The 26,000-nt window shown below is 42.1% G+C and overlaps 1 protein-coding gene across 4 annotated transcripts in view; it reads left to right on the top strand.

Moving 5' to 3' along the window:
* The window catches only part of SLC36A4 (solute carrier family 36 member 4), a 271,797-nt gene that overhangs the window by 93,607 nt on the left and 152,190 nt on the right, over positions 1-26,000 (top strand). For all 4 annotated transcript variants that reach the window (XM_073336987.1, XM_073336956.1, XM_073336966.1 and 1 more), the window contains exon 10: positions 22,509-22,678. In XM_073336987.1, the coding sequence (XP_073193088.1) occupies positions 22,509-22,678 (170 nt within the window). The remainder of the gene's footprint in view (positions 1-22,508; positions 22,679-26,000) is intronic.

The raw sequence follows: 26,000 nt of genomic DNA, 5'->3' as shown, positions 1-26,000 counted from the left end.
TTTATATATAAGGGGATGGAATATAAGAGAATTGGATAGATACATAGAAAGATTGTTCATCTACCTTTGAGTAAATTATTATGGTCACAGAATGTTCCACGCATATTGAGAGATGGAAAAGATAATCTAGTGTTGGAATTTGAGGAGATGATTGTGATAAAGAAATTTTCAGCTAAAAAAGGTTGTTAATTGAAAGGGTTGTTAATTGAAATGCATCATTTAATCAAAATCAAATGGGTGCTCCTAATAGTTTTGAATCATAATACATGAATGGGCATACACTCGATGAGACAGATGAGAACAGCCAAAAGGAATTACTATACCTTGCTACTTATTCTATTGTAAACTCTTGGAATTCCCTGGAAATCACAAGAAATTGTTGAGGCTAATAGTTTAGCAGAATTTGTAAAAGGAAGAGACATCTGAGCATGAACAACAATAACGAAGTATGTTGGCTAGAATGAAAAGAATTTGTTCCTTATGTTCTAGGATATAATGACATTGCTTTCAAAGCTGGAAAAGAAACCCCTGACACCTTTACTTTGGAGCGCTTTGCTTTCCAATGAACCATAAGATACTGCCACATCTGGGGATGGGTATCCAATAAAACTATTTATTTAATCCAAGCTCATCTTTTTAATTTGGCTTATTTAGGCCCTGTGCTTACTCACCACACTCTTTACTTGCTCTCACCTTAAATACATTTGTAAGCAAGCTACGTCTCCTTCAGCATGGCAAAGAAGAAAGAGAAAGATACTGTTTGGCTTTATTCTTATCTTCAGATACTTGGGAGATGCTCTGTGATGGAGTTTATATGGGTATTTAAAGATCCTAGATAGTGTAGAAAGAAAAGGAGTACTTGTGGCACCTTAGAGACTAACCAATTTATTTGAGCATAAGCTTTCGTGAGCTACAGCTCACTTCATCGGATGCAGTTTCCACAATATGCATCCGATGATGTGAGCTGTAGCTCACGAAAGCTTATGCTCAAATAAATTGGTTAGTCTCTAAGATGCCACAAGTACTCCTTTTCTTTTTGAGAATACAGACTAACACGGCTGTTACTCTGAAACTAGATAGTGAAGGTAACATAGTCCATATTTGGATGTAGGCCTGAGTACCTTTAGTTGGCCAAATGTTCTAGTTAACGTTAGCTCAAGTTAGTATTGCTAAGAAATGTTTGAAAGAGCTTTTAGGTATGTAAGCAAAAGGTTATTAGGATAAAGTCACTCAAATGTCCTAGACTCTGACCCCACCTTTTAAACTACTTTCCAAGTGTTTTAATTCATGCACTGTCATGAGAATGTGTGGAAATGAGCAAATGTTCAACACTGACTAGCCATTAATTATATTTAAACAACTAAGACACTTATGTCTGTGGTCAAAGTGGAAGCTTGCATATCAGCTCCTTATCACATGACACCTTCTTGCTTCCTGTTTTCAGGAGACATCTCTTTGTGGTTAGGAATGAATCAGATTATTACATCTGCACACTATACTGGACTCTTCATTGTGATTCCAGGACCAAAGTGCCAGGCCATTGGACTATGATGAGCTATAGTCAACATGCTCAAACCCCTAATTGGATAAGAGTGTTCCCTGGGGCAAGGTAGAAGAGTAATTTATTCCCATAAAAGATGCCAATCAAGATCAACTAACTCCCACATGCGGAAGCACAGATTACATCTATCATTAATGAAGTTATGGGTAAATATCAATGTGTTCCAAGCTAAGACCAGTCACATAAATTAGAGACCCAAAGAAGAAAAGGAAGGTGTGAAAATCCTTCTGTTCAGGAATTTGAGGATGCTCAAATTCCTCCAACATCCCCTGTATGTGTCTTTGTGTGTTATTAACTGTTCCCCAAAGGAGACACTAAACCCTTAACATTGTTAATAAAACAATAAAGGAACTCTGAGTTAAACCAGAATTGTTCCCAAGCTTCTGTAAGTGTAGGATTTTAGAAAATCTGTTTCTCTGCCAAAATGTGATGGGACATACAAACCCCACACTGGCGGGTAAAGGAGAAAGTCTGGGCCCAGAAAGCCCTGTCCAGCCACTGCTGCTGGGCATGCTCACACTGGAGGTTGAGCTCAAAAGGGAGCAGCTTAGCTCAGTCAGGGTAGATGGAGCACATAAAAGTTCTGCTAAAAGGATCATTGGACCCTGAATGACCCTAAAGAGGCCATGGATACAGAAAAGCTGTTAAAATGGATGCTGGTGAACCGGCAACAGCAGGCAGCCCGGCAACAGCAGCAGCAAGGGGAGATACTACAGCAGACTGTGGCCCAGGAGCAACAGCAAGAGGCCCAACAGCAACAATAGCTAATTCAGGGGCTGGTGACCCAGCATCAGCCACAACAAGAATGCCTGATGCAGCAGACGGTGATGCTGTTACAGCCCTAGGGGGCATCCAATGTCATGGTGCCTAGACCCATAGGAGAAGCTGTTCCCACAGGGTTGCTCACCTAGCTCACAAAAATGGGTGCTGGAGATGATCCTGAAGCATTTCTGGTCACATTCAAATGCGTGGGGGTGGATTTAGTGGGACCTTCGGAGAAGAGAGCGTCAGGATTCCGTTATATACTGATGATGGTAGACTATGCCACACAGTACCCTGAAGCCATTCTGCTATGCATGCCTAACACACCTATCATAGCAAACGAGCTCAGGAAAGTCTTCATGAGGGTTAGGATACCAAAGGAAATACTAATGGACAGAGGATCTAACTTCTCATCCAGGTTGATGGAGGAGCTGTGTAAACTGCTGAGAATCAAAGCCCTCCAAATTTCTGTGTACCACCCACAGATCGCCTCAAAAAAAAGTTGCAGGTGACTCCTGGGTAGTAGCATGTGGTATGTTCCTGTAGACAAGAAAAACAAGAAATGGACTTAAAATAGTCTTGTTAGCTTTTAAGGCATGCTTAAATGTCGCTACAATTCTGAAGCACTTAGAGGAGAGGAAAGTGATCAGGAACAGTCAGCATGGATTCACCAAGGGCAAGTCATGCCTGACTAATCTAATTGCCTTCTATGACGAGATAACTGGTTCTGTGGATGAAGGGAAAGCAGTGGACATGTTGTTCCTTGACTTTAGCAAAGCTTTTGACACTGTCTCCCATAGTATTCTTGCCAGCAAGTTAAAGAAGTATGGGCTGGATGAATGGACTATAGGGTGGATAGAAAGCTGTCTAGATTGTCGGGCTCAACGGGTAGTGATCAATGGCTCCATGTCTAGTTGGCAGCTGGTAAAAGTGGAGTGTCCCAAGGGTCAGTACTCGGGCCAGTTTTGTTCAATATCTTCATAAATGATCTGGAGGATGGTGTGGATTGCACCCTCAGCAAGTTTGCAGATGACACTAAACTGGGAGGAGAGGTAGATATGCTGGAGGGTAGGGATAGGATACAGAGGGACCTAGACAAATTTGAGGATTGAGCCAAAAGAAATCTGATGAGGTTCAACAAGGACAAGTGCAGAGTCCTGCACTTAGGATGGAAGAATTCAATGCACCGCTACAGACTAGGGACCGAATGGTTTGGCAGCAGTTCTTCAGAAAAGGACCTAGGGGTGACAGTGGACGAGAAGCTGGATATGAGTCAGCAGTGTGCCATTGTTGCCAAGAAGGCCAATGGCATTTTGGGCTGTATAAGTAGGGGCATTGTCAGCAGATCAAGGGACGTGATCGTTCCCCTCTATTCGACACTGGTGAGGCCTCATCTGGAGTACTGTGTCCAGTTTTGGGCCCCACACTACAAGAAGGATGTGGAAAAATTGGAAAGAGTCCAGCGGAGGGCAACAAAAATGATTAGGGGACTGGAACACATGAGTTATGAGGAGAGGCTGAAGGAACTGGGGATGTTTAGTCTACGGAAGAGAAGAATGAGGGGGGATTTGATAGCTGCTTTCAACTACCTGAAAGGGGGTTCCAAAGAGGATGGCTCTAGACTGTTCTCAGTGGTAGCTGATGACAGAACAAGGAGTAATGGCCTCAAGTTGCAGTGGGGGAGATTTAGGTTGGATATTAGGAAAATCTTTTTCACTAGGAAGGTGGTGAAGCACTGGAATGCGTTACCTAGGGAGGTGGTAGAATCTCCTTCCTTAGAAGTTTTTAAGGTCAGGCTTGACAAAGCCCTGGCTTGGATGATTTAATTGGGGATTGGTCCTGCTTTGATCAGGGGGTTGGACTGGATGACCTCCTGAGGTCCCTTCCAACCCTGATATTCTGTGATTCTATGATACAAAGTGTTCTGCTAGTCTCTTTGTAGCAGGACGATATGGAACAGAACATATGTGCTGAATTACATTTGAAGCTAGGAACCTCTGAAATTCTTCTGAACAGAACTGAGGTCCATTATCACTCATCAATTGTAATGATAGACTAAATTGGCTAAACAAGGTACGAAGGTGACCAATGCTCTTGGTAGCTGTAGTAGCAGTCATTCTGAAAACTTCTGGCCTTTTCGAATGGGTATCAACAATCACCAAAAATATATAATCTAGTGGTCTGGCAAAATCCACAGGAATACGTGTTCAACGAGTCTGGGATCATGACCAAAGGTGTAGAGGATCATGCTGAATTTGCTGACATGTAGTACAGCACTTCACCTTCCTTTCAACTTCTTTGTTGATGCCTGGCTATTACTCTGGGTTCTGACCTTCATCCGTACAATGCCAAAATGACCCTCACAAAGGACTTCAAAAACATGAGATTGAATTGATCATAGAATCATAGAATAACAGAGTTGGAAGGGACCTCTGGAGGCCATCTAGTCCAACCCCCTGCCCAGAGCAGGACCAATCCCAACTAAATCATCCCAGCCAGGGCTTTGTCAAGCCTGATTTCAGAATGATCACTCACATTCCCTGTAACATGCAACCTAGATTCACAGATAATTCATATTGACATGATATGAATTTTGTAAATTGAGGATTCTTATTATTCAACACTGTACCCTGTAGTACCATTCCCTTCATCTTCCTTAGTGGTTTCTTTGTTAATGTTTGTGTTAGTGATGGGTAATCTATCCATCAAATTGAGATAAAACTCTTTTTGTACAAAGTTTCTTTGGGTTGATGGGAGCTTAGGCATGGCGGGCGCGACAGCCCAGAAGCATTGCCATGCTGAGCCCCTTCACAGAGTTGAATAGATAGGAATGACCTGAGAGAAGCAATCCCCATTGTTGTATACAAACAGTCACTAATGACATAATTCCATGTTGCAGGCCAAAAATTGAAATTAACAGGTGTTGATCCGTAAGCAAAGTAAAATATTTATCATACTGATAGGTATTTCTGAAGTTAATGCTGAGAGCTTCTTGCTATATTTGCATGTAGTTCTTCTTAGGGGCAATGGGGTTCATGAAGCAAAGTCCATAGGTTTCTCCATGCCATCAGGGAAAATATGGGAAAGAACTGCACCCACTCCACATGGTATGCAGTTGCAATGAATATAAGAACAAAGAACGGCCATACTGGGTCAGACCAAAGGTCCGTCTAGCCCAGTATCCTGTCTTCCCATAGTGATCAATGCCAGGTGCCCCAGAGGGAGTGAACAGAACAGGTACTCATCAAGTGATCCACTCCCTGTCACCCATTCCCAGCTTCTGGCAAACAGAGGCTAGGGACACCATCCCCGCCCATCCTGGCTAATAGCCATTGATGGACCTATCCCCTATGAACTTATCTAGTTCTTTTTTGAACCCTGTTATAGTCTTGGTCTTCACAACATCCTCTGGCAAGGATTTCCACAGGTTGACTGTGCGTTGTGTCCTTTTGTTTGTTTTAAACTTGCTGCCTATTAATTTCATTTGGTGACCACCTAATGGTAGCAAGGTATCCAAATGCATAAAAACTACCTCAGATGTCAACCATTTCTTTGCTTCCTTAAATGTACACAGATTCTAATTTTTTTTGTGCTTGTAACTGTTCATGTAAATGTACACTGATTTTCATTTTTGTGTGCTTGTAACTGTTCATGTAAATGTGTCAATATTGTTGTCAGATTAGGCAAAAATTTACCATAGTAGTTAAGCAGTCCCAAGAATGAATGTAACTGTGATATGTTTTCTCACAGTGATTCTGGAAGAATCACCTTATTTCTCTGCAATTTCTTAAAGCCCATAGCATTCATTTCATGTCCAAGATATTCAACTGAAGGTCTGAAAAAATTCACATTGCCTCAATGTACTTAGTTCATGATTTTCCAAATGTTGCAAGACAACATCCTAACTTCAAAGCTGAGCCTCATGAGCCTTTCCTGTAACTAGGATGTGATCCAAATAGCATTGAACTCCATTCAGTCGTTTCAGGTTCCCATCCATGGCTTTTTAGAACTGGGCAGGTGCCAATGTGATACTGAAAGGCAGCCTATTATAGCAAAATTAAACCTTTTTCCATGTTGATTGTGAGATATTTGCTAGATGCCAGATCAGTCTCCATTTTTAGGTATGAATTTAGCAAATTCAGTTTACTGAAACACTGTCCTCCATTAAGAGTATCAAACAAATCTCCAATAGAATGTAGTGGATACTGGTCTGCACATAAAGCAGGATTCAGTGTCACTTTGAAATCTCCATAAATTGGGATAGAGACCTCCTTCTTGATCACTGGTGCAATAGGGATAGCCTGCTCATTGAGTGAAACTGGTGACAAGACTCCAGTATTCACTAAATGGTCCAAATCAGCTACTACCAATGGCTTCAGACCATAAGGCACAACTCTGGGCTTGCAATACTTTGACTGACTTGTCAGATTTAACAAGTATCAGAGGGGTAGCCGTGTTTAACAGATTTAACAGTGACTTTTACTGACATATTGCTCATCTGTCCAAGTTCTTTTTCAGAAACTTTGGAGTGTTTGTCCAGTATTTCTTGAGGGTTTCAAGGTGCTTTTGTGATTGCCTTGATCTCAGTCCATTTCACCTTGAGCATCTTGAACCAAGTTCTGCCAAATAATGGTTGATATGTTCCTTCAATCACATACAAGGATAAAATGACTGCTTGTCCATCTGCTTGACCTTTCACCTGGAGTATCCCTTTTGGGACTAACTTTTCCCTGGTAAAAGTCTTCAAAACCATGGAGGTTTCTTTCAAAGGAACTTCTGACAAAGTCTTGTGATAAGTAGATGCAGAAATCTGTGAGTAGCAGCCCCAGTATCAAGCTCCATTCTTGTAGGAGCTCCCTCAATCCAGGGTGTGACCCACATGCCATCTCTGACTCCAGCGTCTGTTAACACATGCAGTGCTAGATCTTGGTCAGTGTCATGAGAGTGGTTTCTTTTTCCACAGTATGAATTCCTAACTTCCATCCTTTTTTAGGTTCAGTTTTCATAGGTGTCTTCTTGGATGGATGGTTACTTTGTGTTCCTGGTTGCTGAGCGGTGCAACAGTTCACAGCAATGTATCCTTTCTTCTGGCACTTCTGGCAAATGACCTGGTGTGCCCAGCAGTCATTCTCAGCATGTGTAGTTTGAGCACAATGGCCACACAGACATTCTTTACATTCCCATTATCCTCTGCCTCTCTGATTCAGGAGATGAACTTTTCAGTTCACACTACATTCTAGAGAATTCATCTTTGTGGTTTCCATGGCAATAGCTACCTCAACAGTCTTCTTGAATGTAAGCGATGATACAGTAAGTAACTTTTGACAGGTTTCAGAGTAGCAGTCGTGTTAGTCTGTATCCGCAAAAAGAAAAGTACCACACGCCACACAACAGAACCACTAACCCAGGAGCCTATCCTTGCAACAAAGCCCGTTGCCAACTGTGTCCACATATCTATTCAGGGAACACCATCATAGGGCATAGTCACATCAGCCACACTATCAGAGGCTCATTCACCTGCACATCTACCAATGTGATATATGCCATCATGTGCCAGCAATGCCCCTCTGCCACGTACATTGGCCAAACTGGACAGCCTCTACATAAAAGAATAAATGGACACAAATCAGACGTCAAGAATTATAATGTTCAAAAACCAGTCGGAGAAAACTTCAATCTCTTTGGTCACTCGATTCCAGACCTAAACGTGGCAATTCTTCAACAAAAAATCTTCAAAAACAGACTCCAACGAGAGACTGCTGAATTGGAATTAATTTGCAAACTGGATACAATTAACTTAGGCTTGAATAAAGACTGGGAGTGGATGGGTCATTACACAAAGTAAAACTATTTCCCCATGTTTATTTCCCCCCCCCCACACACACACACACAGTTCCTCAGACATTCTTTTCAACTGCTGGAAATGGCCCACCTTGATTATCACTACAAAAGGTTTCCTCCACCCACCCCCCCTCTCCTGCTGGTAATAGCTCACCTTAAGTGATCACTCTCGTTACAGTGTGTATGGTAACACCCATTGTTTCATGTTCTCTGTGTATATAAATCTCCCCACTGTATTTTCCACTGAATGCATCCAATGAAGTGAGCTGTAGCTCACGAAAGCTTATGCTCAAATAAATTGGTTAGTCTCTAAGGTGCCACAAGTACTCCTTTTCTTTTTTAGCAGGTAACTTGTTTCAGATCTGGTTATTGAATAATCCAGAGGCAAATTGGTCATGCAGGGCATCACTTAATGTTTGTCTGAACTGACAATGGTCTGACAACTTCCTTAGAGCAACAACAAACTGTGCAATCGACTCTTCAGTTCCGTGGTGTCACTGATGGAACCAGTATCATTCTGCTATCATCAATTGGGTAGAGGAGAAATGTTCTTCCATTGGTGCAGTAATTGTGGCACACGTCACATTTATGGACATAGTTGGAGCCAATAGGTCACACAGCAGCCCATATTTCCTCGGACCCATCGCTGTCAATAAGATGGAAACTCATTGTTCATCTGGAATGGAATTGCTCAAAACATTCTGAGGTACACCACCCATGACAGTCTGTGACTCTGTCAGGGAAGTCACCGATGCCATGACTTTCGCAGCGGCCAGTGCTGGCTCAGCAGGAGCAGTTTGAGTGTGTGGGAGGGGGCTCAGGGCTAGGGGCAGGGGCAGGGGCAGGCTAGGGGCAGGAGGTGCACTCATCTTGGGGTGGGGGGTGAATGATGGATGAGTCATCTGCTGGTTGTGAGATTATTATTAGGCCAAGTGTTGTTTGAAACACAATTTAATAGAAGGAGTGTCTTGTGGATTACATCTCCTCTAAACTGTGAACACACATAACTCCCATATGGCAAATGGAGCAATTGTTAGCATGAAAAAAATATTAAGTACTAAGTAAATTTTAGTACTTTCAGTTTCTCTGAATGTGATTTACTTCAGGAAATAAGAAGAGTTAGTGCAATGTATCATCCAGTTGTCTACAAATCTTCTGTGAGTGGTTTGCAGACTGACCATGGTCCATGCATCACAGATTAAGAAGTAGTGTACTTAAATTCATAGAAGATACGTTCATCGGTGGCTATTAGCCAAGATGTTAAGGGACACAACCTCATGCTCCAAGTTTCCCTAAACCTCCAGCTGCTAGAAGCTGGGCCTAGACTACAGGGGATGGATCACTTGGTATTATCCTGTTCTGTTCATTTTCTCTGAAGCACCTGGCACTAGCTGCTGTTATAAGACAGGATACAGGGCTAGATGGAGACATTGGTCTGACTCAGTATGATCATTGTTATATTCTTAACTTCTTATGGCAAGCTGTCTGAGGCAGGGGCTCTCTCTGAGTCACGTATTTGTTCATTACCTATGTGACAGTGCCCCCCCATAAGGCTTTATGGAAATATACTTATGAATGTATATATGACATAACTAGAATGTGTTTTATGCTACATATACCATGTAACATATCTCTGTAAACGTTATGATCTAAATTTAATCCTATTTGTATGTATATATCATTTTTGTATTTGAAGTTATGAATATTGATTGCATACTTGTTTGATTCAGAGTAGGTTTTAGTGAAGCAGTCTGTCAGCTTCCTGAGAAAAGACTATTCTCAGTAAGTGCCCAATCAAGAAGCCCTTAAGCCAACAATGAACTTGGAGACGCCAATCCACATCTGGGCTTTCCCAGGAATGTGTCTTGGCTGGTAAGGAACTCAGTCATGCATGGACATGTGGCTTGTCCAGGTGACTCCAAAACTTCATTTTGTAGTTGGACTTTGCATAGGAGAGAGGAGGGAGTCTCCACCCACAAGAGAAAGTCTATTTAAACCCCTGGGAGATCCCTCCATTTTGTCTTCAGCTGGCTAAAGAGAGAGCCTTCCACCCCCAAAGATACCTGAAAGAAACTGGAACAAAGGACAGTAACTACAGGGGGTGTGAGTGATTGCTGGACCCAGACTAGATGGAGGCTAGTCTGTAAAAGAAAGCTTACTGGAACTGGTGAGGTTTTTATCTGTATTCAGTTTTATTACTGTACTAGACATAGACTTGCGTGTTTTATTTTATTTTGCTTGGTAATTCACTTTGTTCTGTCTGTTACTACTTGGAACTACTTAAATCCTACTTTCTGTATTTAATAAAATCACTTTTAATTTATTAATTAACCCAGAGTATGTATTAATACTTGGGGAGGGCAAACAGCTGTGCATATCTCTCTATCAGTGTTATAGAGGGTGAACAATTTATGAGTTTAACTTGTATAAGCTTTATACAGAGTAAAACGGATTTATTTAGGATTTGGACTCCATTGGGAGTTGGGCATCTGAGTGTCAAGGATAGGAACACTTCCTAAATTGCTTTCAATTAAGCCTTCAGCTGTTAGGGGACGTGGTTCAGACCTGGGTCTGGGTTTGCAGCAGGCTAGTGTGTCTGGCTCAAACCAGGTAGGGCACTGAGGTCCTAAGCTGACAGGATAGGAAAGAAGGAGCAGAAGTAGTCTTGGCACATCAATTAGCAAACCCCAGGGGTGTTCTGTGATCCAACCCCTCAAAGCCTAGTGCAATGGGGCTGGTGCTTCTAAGTGCTACCGCAATATAAATATTAATGTAGTAGACCTAGCTGTACAAGTTAGAGTTAAAGGAAAGTCTGGCACATTTTGCATCAGATACATCAAGAAGGGAGGTTTAGAATAGTTGGTTAAAGTTCTGGCAAGTAAAATATTTTTTTACTTTTGTCTTCAGGAGATGATAAAGATATAGCATATGTTGCCCAGGATGAAACCATGTCTAACTAATTTTTTTAGTATTTTAATCTTAGAACAAATGTTTCCTTCCTCCAAGAACAACACACAATTTGTCTGTATATATCACTGCAGAGTGATCATTGCTAGTAAAGAAATAATCAAATATCAGTGTATTCAATTCACAATGTTTTATTTGAGTCCACTGAGGTGAATCAGGATACACAATGTACTAGATGTCCCTCCTCTGTTAAAATCTCTATTTGCTGATGTTCAAAAGTTGGTTTTCAAAATCTCATCTTGATTAAACTCCATCCTCATGAACTCTAAGGTCTGACCACATGAGAATGAAATATACTATCAGATTAAGAATGACAATCTAGCCTTTTATGTACTATTCCTAAAACCGTTATATGCTCATCCTGGCATTAACTGTCAGAGGCTATGGATAGGAATGACGAGGTGGGTGAGGTAGTATCCTTTACTGAGCCAACTTCTGTTGGTGAAATGGACATGCTTTCACGCTCTTCTTCTCAGATCTGTGGAACTCAGAAGCTTGTCTCTCCTCTCATCAATGGAAGCTGGTCCAATAAAAGATATTACTTCATCCACCTTGTCTCTCTCATATCCTGGGACCAACACGGCTACAACAACACTGCAGGCAGTTTTGATAAGAATAACAGTTTCAGGGATATTCTTTTCATCTTAAGTCACAGTGTTGTTTCATCGGTATTTTCTACTTGCTGTACTAAACAAAGCACAGAGCAACAGTATACATTACACAGCTTCCACTTTCCAGCCTAGAGGCTTTGTTGCTGTTTATTAGTCGTATTGCACTAATGCCCAGAGGCCTCTTTCAGGATCAGTGCTGGGTGCATTAAATTAAAATAGACTCTGTTTCAAAGAGCTTACTGTATAAAAAGGGCTGAGGTGAAACATATGAAAGGAGAACACAGTAACGGTGTGTCTGGGGGAGTGAAAGGAGGGAGAGAAGGGTGACAGTAATAGGAAAACAAGTTTGCATATGGTAGCAAATTGTACAATTTGGAGAATTCATAGTGTTTCTTTGTAAATAAGTAAGCAAGGTATTTCAGTGGTGGGTAAAATGACTTGTATGTGTTTTGTGTGTCTATAATATTTTTTGTAACTCTAATCACCTAGATCTATAGACATATGCTTGTATATCCTGGGGATGGGGATCCTGTTGGATGAAAGATGCTATATATAAATATTGAAGCATTTCTCCTTTTAAATGTCACTCTTTTGGCGATAGAGTATTTAATATCGGAAGAGTAACTCCTGGTAATATTTTAAACTGTCCATGAACACTCTGCAAAAAGATTTGTGTGACAGGTTGCCTCCCTTGGGATGCCACCCCACCTGATGTAGTGGGATAATGCTGAGCCCGCCTGTTATGCCAGCCTGGGCACCCTTTTTACCTGTGTTGCTGAGCCAGGCTATTAAGCCTACTCCAGCACACACACAAGCAGGGCCACATCCAACTGCAGAACAACACAGACACTGAGATCAGCTCTGGGAAGACGCAGCTTAAGGGACTTGCCCCAGCACTCAGGTGTCCCTTGGAGTGCAGACCCAAAGGTATATTATGAAATCTGCCTCCTCCCTCAATGTGGAAGAAGGTATGCACAGCCTCTTCCCCTCCCCCCCAATTATGAATTGTAGAAATGGGGTTATATTATAAACAAGAAATTAGTTTATTAACTACAAAAGGTGCATTTTAAGTGGTTAAAGCGATATCATTAACAGAACAAAGCAAATTACTAAGCAAAACAACAAAACACGCAAGCTAAGCTTGTTTCACTAAAGAACTTGGTTACAAATAATAATGTCTCACCCTAGATATTGTTGCAGACAGATTACAGAAAGTCTTGAAAGGCAGCTGCACTTGTCTCCAGCTGGAGACCTCAGATATATTAATTTTATTAAGATAATGTTGAAATAAAAAGAGAACGGTACAGAGTTCAAGCATAGAGGTTTCTGGTTATCAGGGAATAAGGAACAGATTATCAAGGGGTGCGAAATTCGGTTAGGAGCTGGTGGAGTAAGGAATACAAAATCTGCAGTCTCCCTGATTGGGGGTAAAAGTTTAACCGGTCAGAGTACAGACATTGAGATGTGGGGGTATGTTGTCCATATAATGGCTATGTTCAGGTGTGGAGTATAATGAGCGGCTACGATAATGGGGATGGATCTACCCTCATTTGGTGGGATTTAATGTTCATTGAGTTTATGGTTCCAGTTCATATGGTCCAATGAAAAAGCCTCTCAGACCCTTTCCCATAGTGGATGCACGATATCGTACCGGCTCACACCTCCTGGTACTGTCGGTGGCCGGTGATGTGTTCGATGTAGATGTCCCTGGACCATCGGATGGTGTCCGAGACCATGAGGCGCCGCATGAGCCGTGCGTAGTGTCGACCGATTCCACAGGGGTCCCAAGCGCCCAGGGCTCCGACGATCAGGGCATCCATCTGCACCTCGTAGCCCTTCGCTCTCAGGGTGTGGGCCAGAGGGGTGTATTTTTCTAGCTTCTGAGCTTCGGCTTCTCGGAAGGCCGGGGATCTGTTCTCGAAGGAGACCGTGATGTCGACGAGGATGATCTTTTTCTGGGCCTCGTCGGTGACTACCACGTCGGATCGCAGTTGGGTATTACTCTCAAGCTAGACACCCTTCCAGCTTGGGCTCAACTCTTCTCCCCCCCATTCAGTTCTTGCTTCCAGGTGTTTTTCAGTGTCTCTTTGGATGGGGAGGCAGAGGAGAACCATGATGATATCACTCCCCTGCCTTATATACCTCTTGTGTATGGCGGGAACCCTTTGTCTCCCAGTGGAAGAGCACTGGCATTCCAAGGGGTGGGGTCCAGAACCAGGTGACTCGGACCTGTGTCTCTGCAGGGCTGAGGCAGCCATTACTCATAGGCTGTCTGGAGCGTCCACAGGAAGATTAAGCTCTTTTACAGTCCGTTGTCTTTGCTGATGGGCCATTAGCCCTGTCTGGCTTTTTCAGTGTTGTACCTGAACGGCTAATTGGGGGTGACACCAAAGTAAAATATTTGAAATACAGATACATGATATATGGTTTGAGTGAATATCACAAATCATCAGTCTATAGATGGAAACAGTTCTGTTAATGCCTCTGCAATTCAGCTATGGTTTTTGAAACTAAAAAAAACTTCTTGTCCTTATATTCAAAGCCTTCCACAATTCATCCCCACCTTGACTGGTAGCATAAAGTTAACTCCTGTCTTTGCTCCACCAATTATGCCAGCCCTGATCACCCATTTCTCCGACAAGCACTTTTGTAGTTTCTCTCATTCTGCTCCTTATGAATAGAAAAAGCTCCAAGGAAAAATCCATAAAGCCACCACCTCCTCCTCCTCCTCCAAATCTCTCCTCAAAAGTCACCTCTTCTAAGTGCAGCCTGATTACAGGTAGGCAGCTGTAGAGTTACCACAGACTGACTAAGCACTGTCCATGTCTTATTACATGTGTTTTGTACTCTGTTTCTCCAGGCCCATTTGGTTGATTCATCCACCCAGTATGTCTTGTCTTTCAGGTTGTAAGTTCTTTGGGGCATGGACTATCATTTATTATGTCTGTGTACAGTGCCTAGCACAATGGGACCCAACCTAGTTGTGGCCTTGAGGTGTTGCTGCGATAAAAATGTTTAATAGTAATAAAAAGATTATTTGCATCAGCTCTTTGTAGAGTATAATTATGATAAATTAGATTGTGTATTTCCTGCCATGAGCTAGGTGCTTACCAAACACAGAGGCTGCAGGCTCTGCCCTGAAGACTAAAGAAAAGCTCTTCAATCTAACAGACAAAGGTATAACAAGATCCAATAGCTGCAGTTGAAGCTAGACAAATTCATACTGAAAATGAGGGCAGATTTTTAGCAGTGAGGGTAATTAACCATTGGTACAAATTACCATTGTGGTGGATTCCTCATTACTGGCAAATTTTTGAAATAAAAAATTGATGTTTTTTCTAAAAGAGATGCTGTAGTTCTAACAGGCATTAATTCAGGGAAGTTTTATGGCCTGTGTTATATTGGAGCTCAGCTTACAAGATCACAGTGTTCCCTTCACTAACAAATTATGGAAAAGCTAAGAACAATTCAGTGCTTTATTGGATTTTTTTCCTGAGTGTTTAGTATTGGAGCATTCTGCAGATTGGCTGCTTAGGGACATATTTTATACAAATATTATATATCTGTTGCTGTTAATTAATGATCATCTACAGTACTATAGTACATGGTGGCAGCAATCAGATCTGAGCTCCATTGTGTTAGAAACAGCACTGTACCTACCACCACTTACCTAGACATAGTCCTCGTCGCAAAGAACATAGAAATTCTGCAGTACAGTAGCCTTTGTTTACTCTTTTTTATTAGCTTCCTTAATAAAATTAAACTTTAATTTTCACTTACTATGGATTTTCAAAGCCACCTTTGTCTACTGTAAATTTCTTGCTTTATGGTCTCGTCTACTCAAGAAAGCTGTACCAATTAAGATAAATCAGTGCAGAAACAATAAATTGATTTCTAAACAAGTTCAGTTAATTTTGTACAACTCTCATGTTTACCAGTACTGAGTAATTTACAGGAGAAAGAAGGAAGATTGTTGTGTAGGCTTCAAAAATATTAAATACAGCCACTCCTTTGGCAGTCAGTCAAAATTCTAAGATCTATTTGATATTAAGCAATCAAATATGTGAAATGGCTCTATATTAATAAGAACTGAAAACTAGCTATTGAACAAAGTACCAAAAAGGCTCAGCTAATTTTGAAGATTAACATTCTGCAAAATGTCTGTTTTTGTCTAATTCTTGATAAAATGTATGAAACTGCAGTGCCTAATTAAACATATATTACATATTTGTGATCTTATTCTTCATTACAGACCCTCCTGATTTATTAGAAATCTATAGTCAATAAATCTCTCTAAATTCTAGAACTTTTGAGAGCTTCTCACTCAGCCAGTGCTTACAGCCGTTTGGAGATGCAGGGAAGAACTCCTTAAATTGTGCCCTGAAATCCTTTTTTAAAAAAAATCAACTATAGTAACAGCTTCATGAAAGTAATTGAGCACAGAGCATAATCAAGAAATTATTTGGTTAAAACCATATTTCATTAATCTAAAATTTCATCAGACTAAGTGGGGGGCATACAAATTGTCCAACTAGGGTGAGATTTTTTCGAAAGTGCCTAAGGGAGTAAGATGTCCAAATCTCTTGGAAAGTAAATGAAAGTTGGGCTCCTAATCATCTCGTAGGCACTTTTGAAGATCCTGCTCCATCGGAAATCTGAAACACACGGCTTTCTTTTATAATACCTGAGACCAGGGGTGAAAGTAACTTAAAGGACTTACTGGTACTCTGGAGTCCTGAGCAGGGGGTGTGGCCTCGACTGGAAGAGGTGGGGCCTTTAAATACCCGGGCCCTTTAAATCAAGATTTAAAGACCCGAGGGCTCCAGCTACCGCAGCAGAGCTCTGGGCCCTTTAAATCACCGCCGGAGCCCAGCTGCCGCTACCCCGGGGCTCCGGCAGCAGGGCTTGGGGGGGTGCTTTAAAGGGCCCGGGGGCTCTGGCCACTGCGGGGAGCCCTGGAGGTGCGGGGGAGGGGTGCTTTAAAGGGTGTGGGGCTCCCCACAGCGGCCGGAGCCCCTGGCCCCTTAAATCAGCACCGGAGTACTGCCAGCACTAGCCCAGGGCTCACAGCAGCCGGAGCCCCGGGCCCTTTAAAGCGCGACCGGAGCCCAGCTGCCGCTGCTACCCCAGGGCTCTGTCAGAAGGGCTTGGCGGTGTGTTTTAAAGGGCCTGGGGCTCCCCGCAGCAGCCGGAGCCCAGCTCCCGCTACCCCGGGGGCCCCAGCAGCGGGGCTCAGGCGTCGCTTTAAAGGGCCCGGGGCTCCGGCTGCTGTGTGGAGCCTGGGGCCCTTTAAAGCGCCAGCCTGGGGAAGCCGGTCCGGTCCAGCATGGCGTACTGGCTCTTGCCGGTACGCCGTACCGGATCATACCGGCTTACTTTCACCTCTGCCTGAAACTGAGATAAAGTTTACAAGTGATCAGAAGTGAACTTTCCTCTTGATTTTGTGCATTTTTTTTTATGTGATAGTTTCTCCTTGGTATATACTATTCACTGGAAAGAGAGGTAAATAATGGGCTCCCCCAAGGATCTATACTGGGACCAGTGCTGTTTAACATATTCATAAATGATTTGAAAAAAGGGGTAAACAGTGAGATAGCAAAGTTTGCAGATGATACAAAATTACTTGATTGTTAAGTACAACCCTCAAGGCAAAGAGTTACCGAGGATTGTTATGTAAAGCCTCCGCTCGGTCCAGCAGAATGCGATTGTAAGGTTTGTAACTTTTCAGTCATTGCTAGTATGATCATTAAATTCTGTAACCTTTTGCAAACTTTGTAACTTTAGTTATTGTTCCTTTTAAGCTTTCTAACTCTTGCAAGCTTTGTAACCTTTTCAGTTACCACTTGTATAAACCTCCAAGCTTTGCAATACCCCATCTCGCAATCAGAGAGAGTGTGAACAAGGGAGTGTGTGTGGAAGATAAGGGAGTGTGAACAAGGGAGTGTATGTGGGACTTGGCGGAGAGGAACTGCAAGCAGAATAAAGCCTGGAGCCAGGAGCCAGGTGTGTCTGATGTAATCTGCCCTAAGAAGGCCATCATGGGGTGCCGTAAAGAAAAGAAGAACCTGGTTTGCATGAAAGGAGCGAAGCCTGGGAATGCTTCTCGGTGACGGACACAGAAGGGAAACTCAGTGTATGTGACAGGAGCCGCTCAGTTCCAATAAAAGGAAGAAGGCATGCACACAAGTCCCCTGCTTCTTGACCTGCTCGCCTGCCCAGATCCATGACTGCAGGCGGACACACCAGATCTACTATGCTTCGGCTTCTCGGCTTCCTCTGCTGTCTCCAGTAACTCTCCGCCAGTATGTGAGTGCATGAGGGTATGAACGTGTGTGTGCATGAATAAGCCCCATCCCTTTTCTGTTTGATCCAACAGCGGCATTTAATAAAAACAATGTAAGTGTAACCCTGGGTTGGTTTCTAGGGAAACAGAGGTAACAGGGATCTCACAAAACTGGATGATTGGGCAACAAATGTCAGATTAAATTCAGTGTTAATAAATGCAAAGTAATGCACACTGGAAAAAATAATCCCAACTATACCTACAAAATGATGGGGTCTAAATTAGCTGTTACTACTCAAGAAAGAGAACTTAGACTCATGGATAGTTGTCTGAAAACATCCACTCAATGTGCAGCGGCAGTCAAAAAAAGCTAACAGAATGTTAGGAACCATTAGGAAAGGGATAGATAATAAGACAAGAGAATATCATAATGCCACTATACAAGTCCAGTGCAGTTCTGGTTGTCCCATCTCAAAAAAGATATATTTGAATCGGAAGAAGTACAGAGAAGGACAACAAAATTATTAGGGGTACAGAACAGCTTCCATACAAGTAGAGGTTAAATAGGCAGTTCATCTTAGAAGAGAGGGAACTAAGAGAAGAGGGATATGATAGAGTGCTTCCACAGTACTGAGGCTAGTGTGGACTTCCGGAGTGTTGCACTGTGGGTAGCTATCCCACAGTTCCCACAGTCTCCACTGCCCACTGGAATTCTGGGTTGAGATCCCAATGCCTGATGGGGCTAAAACATTGTCGCGGGTGGTTCTGGGTACATATTGTCAGGCCGCCGTTTCCTCCCTCCCTCCGTGAAAGCGGCAGCAGACAATCGTTTTGTGCCTTTTTTTCTTGAGGAAATGAGCTTCAAAAGTTCGTGGTTCTTTTCCTGTCTACCTGGCCAGTGCATTTGAGTTGAGAGTGCTGTTCAGAGCGATCACAATGGAGCACTCTGGGATAGCTCCCAGAGGCCAGTACCGTCGAATTGTGTCCACAGTACCCCAAATTCGACCCGGCAAGGCCGATTTAAGCGCTAATCCACTTGTCAGGGGAGGAGTAAGGAAATGGATTTTAAGAGCCCTTTAAGTCGAAAAAAAGGGCTTCATCGGTTGGACAGGTGCAGGTTTACATCGATTTAACGCTGCTAAATTCAACCTAAAGTCCTAGTGTAGACCAGGGCTAGGTGGCCCATTGGTCTGACCCAATATGGCTGTTGTTATGTTCTTATATTTTCCTTTACTATGAAACAAGAGAGGATTGTTGGTATATTTTTGTTAATCTGCAAGGGCAGCTGCTGTAAAGTCAAAAGATTCCAAGTCACTAGTGTATTTGGAGATGTAGAGGATATTTTGTGAACAAAAGATCCATTGAACCACATATTGTTTCAAAGGACACAGTCAACTTAATTACACTTCTCTTTGAACATTTTTTTTACCTATACTTTGGTTATAAGTAACACCTAATAATATTATAGTTGAAAGAAATTAGAGAGAAAATTTTTTTTCTAGGTTTTTTTTTAGCTTGTTTGTTTTGTACATTGACTGCTTCTTCTATGTAGAAAGTTTCACCTTTAATATAGCTAGATTCTCACAGTGGTACCCATTGCTGTAATTGGTTAGACTCCTCTCTTTCTTTGCTAGGGAACTCTGTCATAAAATTTAAGACTACAATAAATTTATCTTTTAACTCAACAAGATATATAGATGATAGCATCCCTTTTAAAAACAGGTTTCAGAGTAGCAGCCGTGTTAGTCTGTATTTGCAAAAAGAAAAGGAGTACTAGTGGCACCTTAGAGACTAACCAATTTATTTGAGCATAAGCTTTCGTGAGCTACAGCTCACTTCATCGGATGCGTTCAGTGGAAAAACAGTTTAGTCTCTCTTCATCTGCCTAACGTTGTTTGGCCAGCTAATGTAAAGTAGGACAATAGTAATGTGGAAGAAATCATTATTACCCAGTTGCTACAGAAGATATAAATGGTGTTATTGTGGAAAATTACTTCTGGATATCTCTTTTTTTGTGTGTGCCACTAAAATCTAAAGTAGCCCCTACAAATAAAACAGAGATGTATTTTAACTAGGCATTGCCCATAGGTCCTGATGGTCAGGTTTTCAGTCTGGTTACATGTTGCACAAGGGGCTATAATGCAGCTGTTCAGCAGCGAATTCTTTATCAGAGAGGAACTCTCTTTGGGCACATCTGTGCCTGTATCTCTTATCTCCTGTTGTTGGAGGTCTGCTTTTTTGGGCCAGTCATCCACTGGCATAGGGCTCATCAAAGACCCCACAAAAGGGGCACAACGTAGAGCTGCTGGGCTACAGTTCTAAGTTGTTCTGGGTCTGGCAGTGAGAATCAGGGAGGTGTACGTGACTCGCTGATGCCGCAGCACAATTCTGTGCCAAGTGGTGCCTTGGTATAGGAGTGAATCTAGCCTGATGTCTGTGGCGATGTGTCGTTTTCCCTAGGGCACAAACTTCCAATGCCAAGGTGACTAAACAGTTTTCCAGGAGTTCACATGGTGTCCAAGACCACACTAAATCTTGCTTCCTCCATGATTTTCCTTTTTTCCAGTATGGCATAGCATTTTAATACTACAAGGTGTGTTCAGAGAAATTTGGAAGACCGTGTCTGGCAGTTTGCATTGGGTTTTGAAATGCCCAGAGCTGCCTGGCCCTACGTAGAGGTTTATCAATGTGCAGAATGTGGCTATATCTACACAATGGGGACTATTCTGGCACAGTCACAGTGCTGTAGCTATGACAGGATAATCCCATGGCACAGACGCAGCCTACGTGGACGGAACGTTTTTTTTCTAGTGGTGTGGGAACACCATATCCTCAAGCTAGGTGGACGGAAGCCTTCTTCTGTTGACCTAGCTGCATCTATACTGGGGGTTAGGTTGGCATAGCTAGTTGGCTCCGGAATGTGGATTTTTCACATCCCGAGCGATGTAGCTGTGTTGACCTAAATTTAAGGTGTAGACCAGGCGTACATTTGAATCTTCTTTCCCCTGACAATTTGTCTGCCTTGTAACATGTTCCTCTTTAACAGCATTCTTTTGTAAAAGTTCGATTCCATTATGTGTATTATTTGGTTAGTGGTTATTGGTTCTTTGGCTCTGTGTCCTAGCATTGCAGTCATAATGTGAAATTTCATAGCAACTGTGACTGTCGTACAGAGATACCTTTTTTTGTTTGCTTATTGGGAATATCACTAAGACTTTATGCTGATGTACTTTTAGTTGTGCTTTGAGTATCCCACTATGTCCTGCTACGGTAAATAAGAGACCTACTAACCCCCTTTGTCTTTTCACACAGCTTTTTTCCTGTTATTCACTCTTATCATTATTAGCGTCTTTATTATTATTGATTTATAAAGCTCACTTTGTGTGTCACAGTGCTTCAAAAAGAGCACAATGAAGCAGAGCATTAAACAATAAGAACACATTTAACGCTCAGATAACCAACAGGGAATGGCTTAATAATGTAAGCATCATGTCTGAAATAAGTCATTCTAAAACTACAGCCTCAATTTTCAAAAGTAACCAGTGACTGTGCCTCAATTTTTGGATGTCCAACTTGACTCCTTAAAAGGGCTGATTTTTTTTAGAGGGTGAGTAAACATTTTCTGAAAATCCGGCCCTTTTAAGGTCAGGTTAGGCACCCAAAATTACTACTCACTCTTAAAAATTTAAGACCATGTGTTCAAATCCCATTTTTATTATTAAGTGTTTGTATTGCAGTAGCGTGTCGAGGTACTGTTTCGGTTTGACACTGTACAAACATGTTCACCCCTATGCAGAGTGCAGGCATGTGAGATCTTTGCCCTACTGAAGTCTGGCATTGTAAGATGTATTTGACTCTAATGGGACTACTTGTATGAGAAAAATCAAATGTATATACGTGTTTTCAGGATTGGGGCTTAAAGCATTGCTTAACTTTGAGAACATGAGTTAGAGTTTGTCTATACTACTACTTATGAAAAAACACACCTCTGAGCGACATAAGTTTCACCGGCATAAGTGGTATTGTGCACAGCTTCTCCCGCCAACAGAGCTACTGACGCTCATTGGAAGTGGTTTAATTATGCTGATGGGAGAGCTCTCTCCCATCAGCATAGAGAAGCTACATGAGAGATCTTACAGCAGCACAGCTGCATCGGTACAGCTGTGCCATTGTAAACTCTATTGTGTAGACATAGCCTTAGTCCCTGTTAAAGGCAATAGGGCTACTCATGTACTTATGTGCTTTGCTGATTAGGGCCATAGTCCCTTCCTAGAGGATCTGAGCCTAGGAAGAAAAGCAACATAGGGAGGGTGAGCAAAGAGGAATAAAACATCCAATCAAACCATATGTTTAAAATTATTTATATATAGCAATCTTCCCCAAGTATTTCATTATGTGAAACAATCCCCCTTTTCTTCCGGAAAACTAGCTTTTTACAAAATATTTGCAACTGACACAACTCTTGTATAAATGTTTTTAACAGGTTGTATCAAGCCGTGAAAATTCTGTATTCCTTTGGGATTTTTGTGACCTATTCAATTCAGTACTACGTTCCAGCAGAGATCATCATTCCAGCAGTTACCTCGAAAGTGCAGCAAAAATGGAAGCTGTTCTGTGAATTTATGGTCAGGACACTCTTGGTCTGCTCGACCTGTAAGTACACCATACAACCTTCATAATAATGCTCACTGTTACATTTCTTTGAGACGTGCTTGAAAGAATGAATGTTTCTCCTTAGATTTTTTTTTTTTTTGTGGGGGAGCAGGGATTGGTAAATCTAAGATGATGATTCACTGACTCTGTATTTTGGGGGTTTTTTTCTATAAACAAGTCAGTGACTTGATCACTGTAATGTTTGGTTCATATTATTATAACAGTATTTTGTTGGTAGGATTGATCAAGAATCTGACAAGGCAAATATTTTTTTGCCAGTGAATCTGCTAGTTCTACCAGAAGACACTTGAAACAGTTTTCTTACAATGAAAGATTTTGTTTCTAATTTAATGAAAGAGTTAAACAAAATCCATGCTGTCCTATATGCACTTCTTTTGTGTGTGACTTAACAGTAGATGCTCTGCAGAGAGAAATCATTCATCTACCTTGCCAAATCCTGAGGACCAAGTCTTGACCCTGCTGCTCTGTAGACACATACATAGCAGAACCTATGCAGCTTGGCCAAGAGCACTACCAGCCCATGGAGTGCTATTTTGCATCTGAGTGGGCGAAATGCCTAGAGAGAGTTCTCTAGCTGGCCAGCCCTGCCCTCATCCTCTGGAAGTTGAAATCTGAGACTCCATTCCGTCCTCTCCACTTCAAATGCCATATGTAGGAGTCACTAGTGCATTGGTGCTTCCATCAATGTTTCTGTATACTGGGGGGGAGGGACTGCCCAGCTAACTGGTGTTGTGAAGACAATGAAGGGGGTCTAGCAAAATCTATTTCCTCCTTCCACATTCATCACCGAAGATGGCAAATAGCCTGGAAGGGTTAAAATGAAGAGAGAGTGAAAATTTTCCTTCAAAATGCATGGTCAACCTGTGGAACTCATTGTCATAGGGTGTTGTGGAGGCCAAAAGTATAACTGGGTTCAAAAAAGAATTAGATAAGTTCATGGAGGATAGGTTCATCAATAGCTATTAGCCAAGATTGTCAGGGACACAACCCCATGCTCTGGTGTTCCTAAATCTCTGCTGCAAAGCTGGAACTGGACTGTAATGGATAGATCACGCGATAATTGCTCTGTTCTGTTCAGTCTCTCTAAAGCATCTAGCACTAGCCCCTGTTGAAAGACAGGATTCTTGGCTAGATGGACCGTTGGTCTGATCCAGTATGGCCATTCTTATGTTTTTTCATGAATTCGGTTTATTTTTTTGGTCAGAATCAAAAACTGAATTTTTGGCACTTTTCAGTTACTGAAAACCAAAAATTCAGATATTTTTTCTACCAAAAAAAAAAAAATCTAAATTTTTCATGGGGGGGAAAATCATTTTTGGACCAGGTGTGGTTAGATGTAGATAGATGTTTGGTTGCGTGTGTGTGTTTCCTTTGCATGCCGCCCCATCTCTGCACAGACAGCTGGCATGACAGATCTTGAGTGAACAGCCCAGTGACCACAAAATACGTTAAGGGACAAAAGCACCTAGCCAGGTTTATTGTCAACGAAGCACGGTACTAGTATCCAGCAGACTATACCGGATGGCTAATACATCTACGCCCATAACAATGGACCAACTCAGTGAACGGCGGGACTTTCCATTCCTTCCTAGCCCAGACAAAGATACTCCCTCTGAGATATGTATTTATACCCTGATACAAACTAGTTAGTACTGCCCCTATGACATAGTTAGTTACTGCCCCCTGACGTCGCTAGTTATCACCCATTATTTTGTACATGTTGGTTTGATCAAAACATGTACGAAAGGGCTTATGTCTCAGGCTCTCTTCCTACTACACTAGGTATAGTTAAAATGCATAAAAGTTGTTAAGTGGAGTCTAGTACCTGTGTCAGTCAGAATGGGCTAATTCATGTACAATGTATATGGGAAATACAACATGCAGGCAGGTTTTAGTATAGAGTGTTACACAAATGATTACTCTTTGTAATCAAGTCCAATAAAACAAATGGTGGCTCTCAATATCAGATGGTAAGGAAATAATTTGAATAAGCAAGAGAGGAAATTGCCCTTTGGTTTTGTTTAATATCACCTAACTTGCTATTGGCACCCCGAAAACAGAAAATAGTATTCCGGGTACAGAATCCTCACCTTTGCATAAGATAAAGGAACAAGATGTGAAGGGTTTCCTTTGAACAATTTAGTGGCAGTGCAAATCTCCAGTAGCACTGTGCAGTGTTTGTTATTTTCTCAGCAAAGTTGGTCATGCATTGTGACTCCGTTAAGTTTAAGGTCAGTGATTGACTAGTTGAGTTGTTCCCATGTTGACTGAACTCACTCAAACTTTTCCAAGGTTCACATTGCTGTGGAATTTCTTTCCATGAGCTTCAATAGGCCTAGCTGCAGTCCCAACTTCATTTCTTTCAACCCCAAGAGGTCCCTTACTTCCTGTCATGCTGTGACATTCTCGCATCCCATTCTACTCCCTTTCCTGGTGCTCATACCATAATTGTTTCTTAAATGTGATGTGTGGGATGGGCATTGACCACTCTTTGAACATAGTACGTTTTGGGACTTCCTAGTCCAGAAATACACAATGCATTCTAGGGCGCCTCTGACCAGAAAAGCCAGTGGCAAACTGATTTTAAATGTTGCATGTCTCTTCATCACTTCCCTGTGGAGCTGACTCCATTGTCTAATCCATCCTGCTGTCCAAAAACTTTCTTTGATATTTAGTCTCAGTTTTTATTGCCTTAATTTTATTACATTATCTCTAATTCATGCCACTGGGTACTCAGTAGCTGGGAAAGGAGAAAGTGAGCAACAGCCTCCAGAAAGGGGATGAAAAAGGGAAAGGGGGCAGCAGCTGAAGAAGCTGGAATGGGAGCCGCTGTGGGAAGGAAAATAAAGGGCCTGTAGTCACCAAATAGGAAGAGTCCAGAGGTGGGAGACTTTGGGAGAACTGTAGGGGTAATGGAGTAGTGGCCTATATAGGGGATCAGTTGGATGATAGGTAAGGGGGGAGCAGGGAGAAGCCACTGATGAAGGGGGCATGGTACATTTACATGTTGTTGTTTTTTAACATCTTGGCTCGCTGTATGGAACTATGGTTTTGCAGAGTTTTAGGGCTGTTTTTGTTGAGACTAAATATCTTGTTCTTCATTTCAGAGCAAGATCAACATTTTCTCAATGATTTCAAGTGAGAGAATGCTAAATGTTTTTTGGGGTGGGGTGGTGGTGTAAAGACAGTTTAAAGAGAATGAGTGAGAGCTTGTAAAGTGAGACCAGGTTGCTGTTTGCTTCTGCCTAAATTTACCAGTGATGGGAGATTGTAGAATGGACCTGATGAAGGGCTCAGGGTT

Source organism: Lepidochelys kempii, chromosome 1 (assembly GCF_965140265.1).
Source record: "Lepidochelys kempii isolate rLepKem1 chromosome 1, rLepKem1.hap2, whole genome shotgun sequence".
Taxonomy (NCBI): Eukaryota; Metazoa; Chordata; order Testudines; family Cheloniidae; genus Lepidochelys; species Lepidochelys kempii.
The sequence above is the reverse complement of the archived record's forward strand: the minus strand, read 5'-3'. Positions and strand labels throughout refer to the sequence as shown.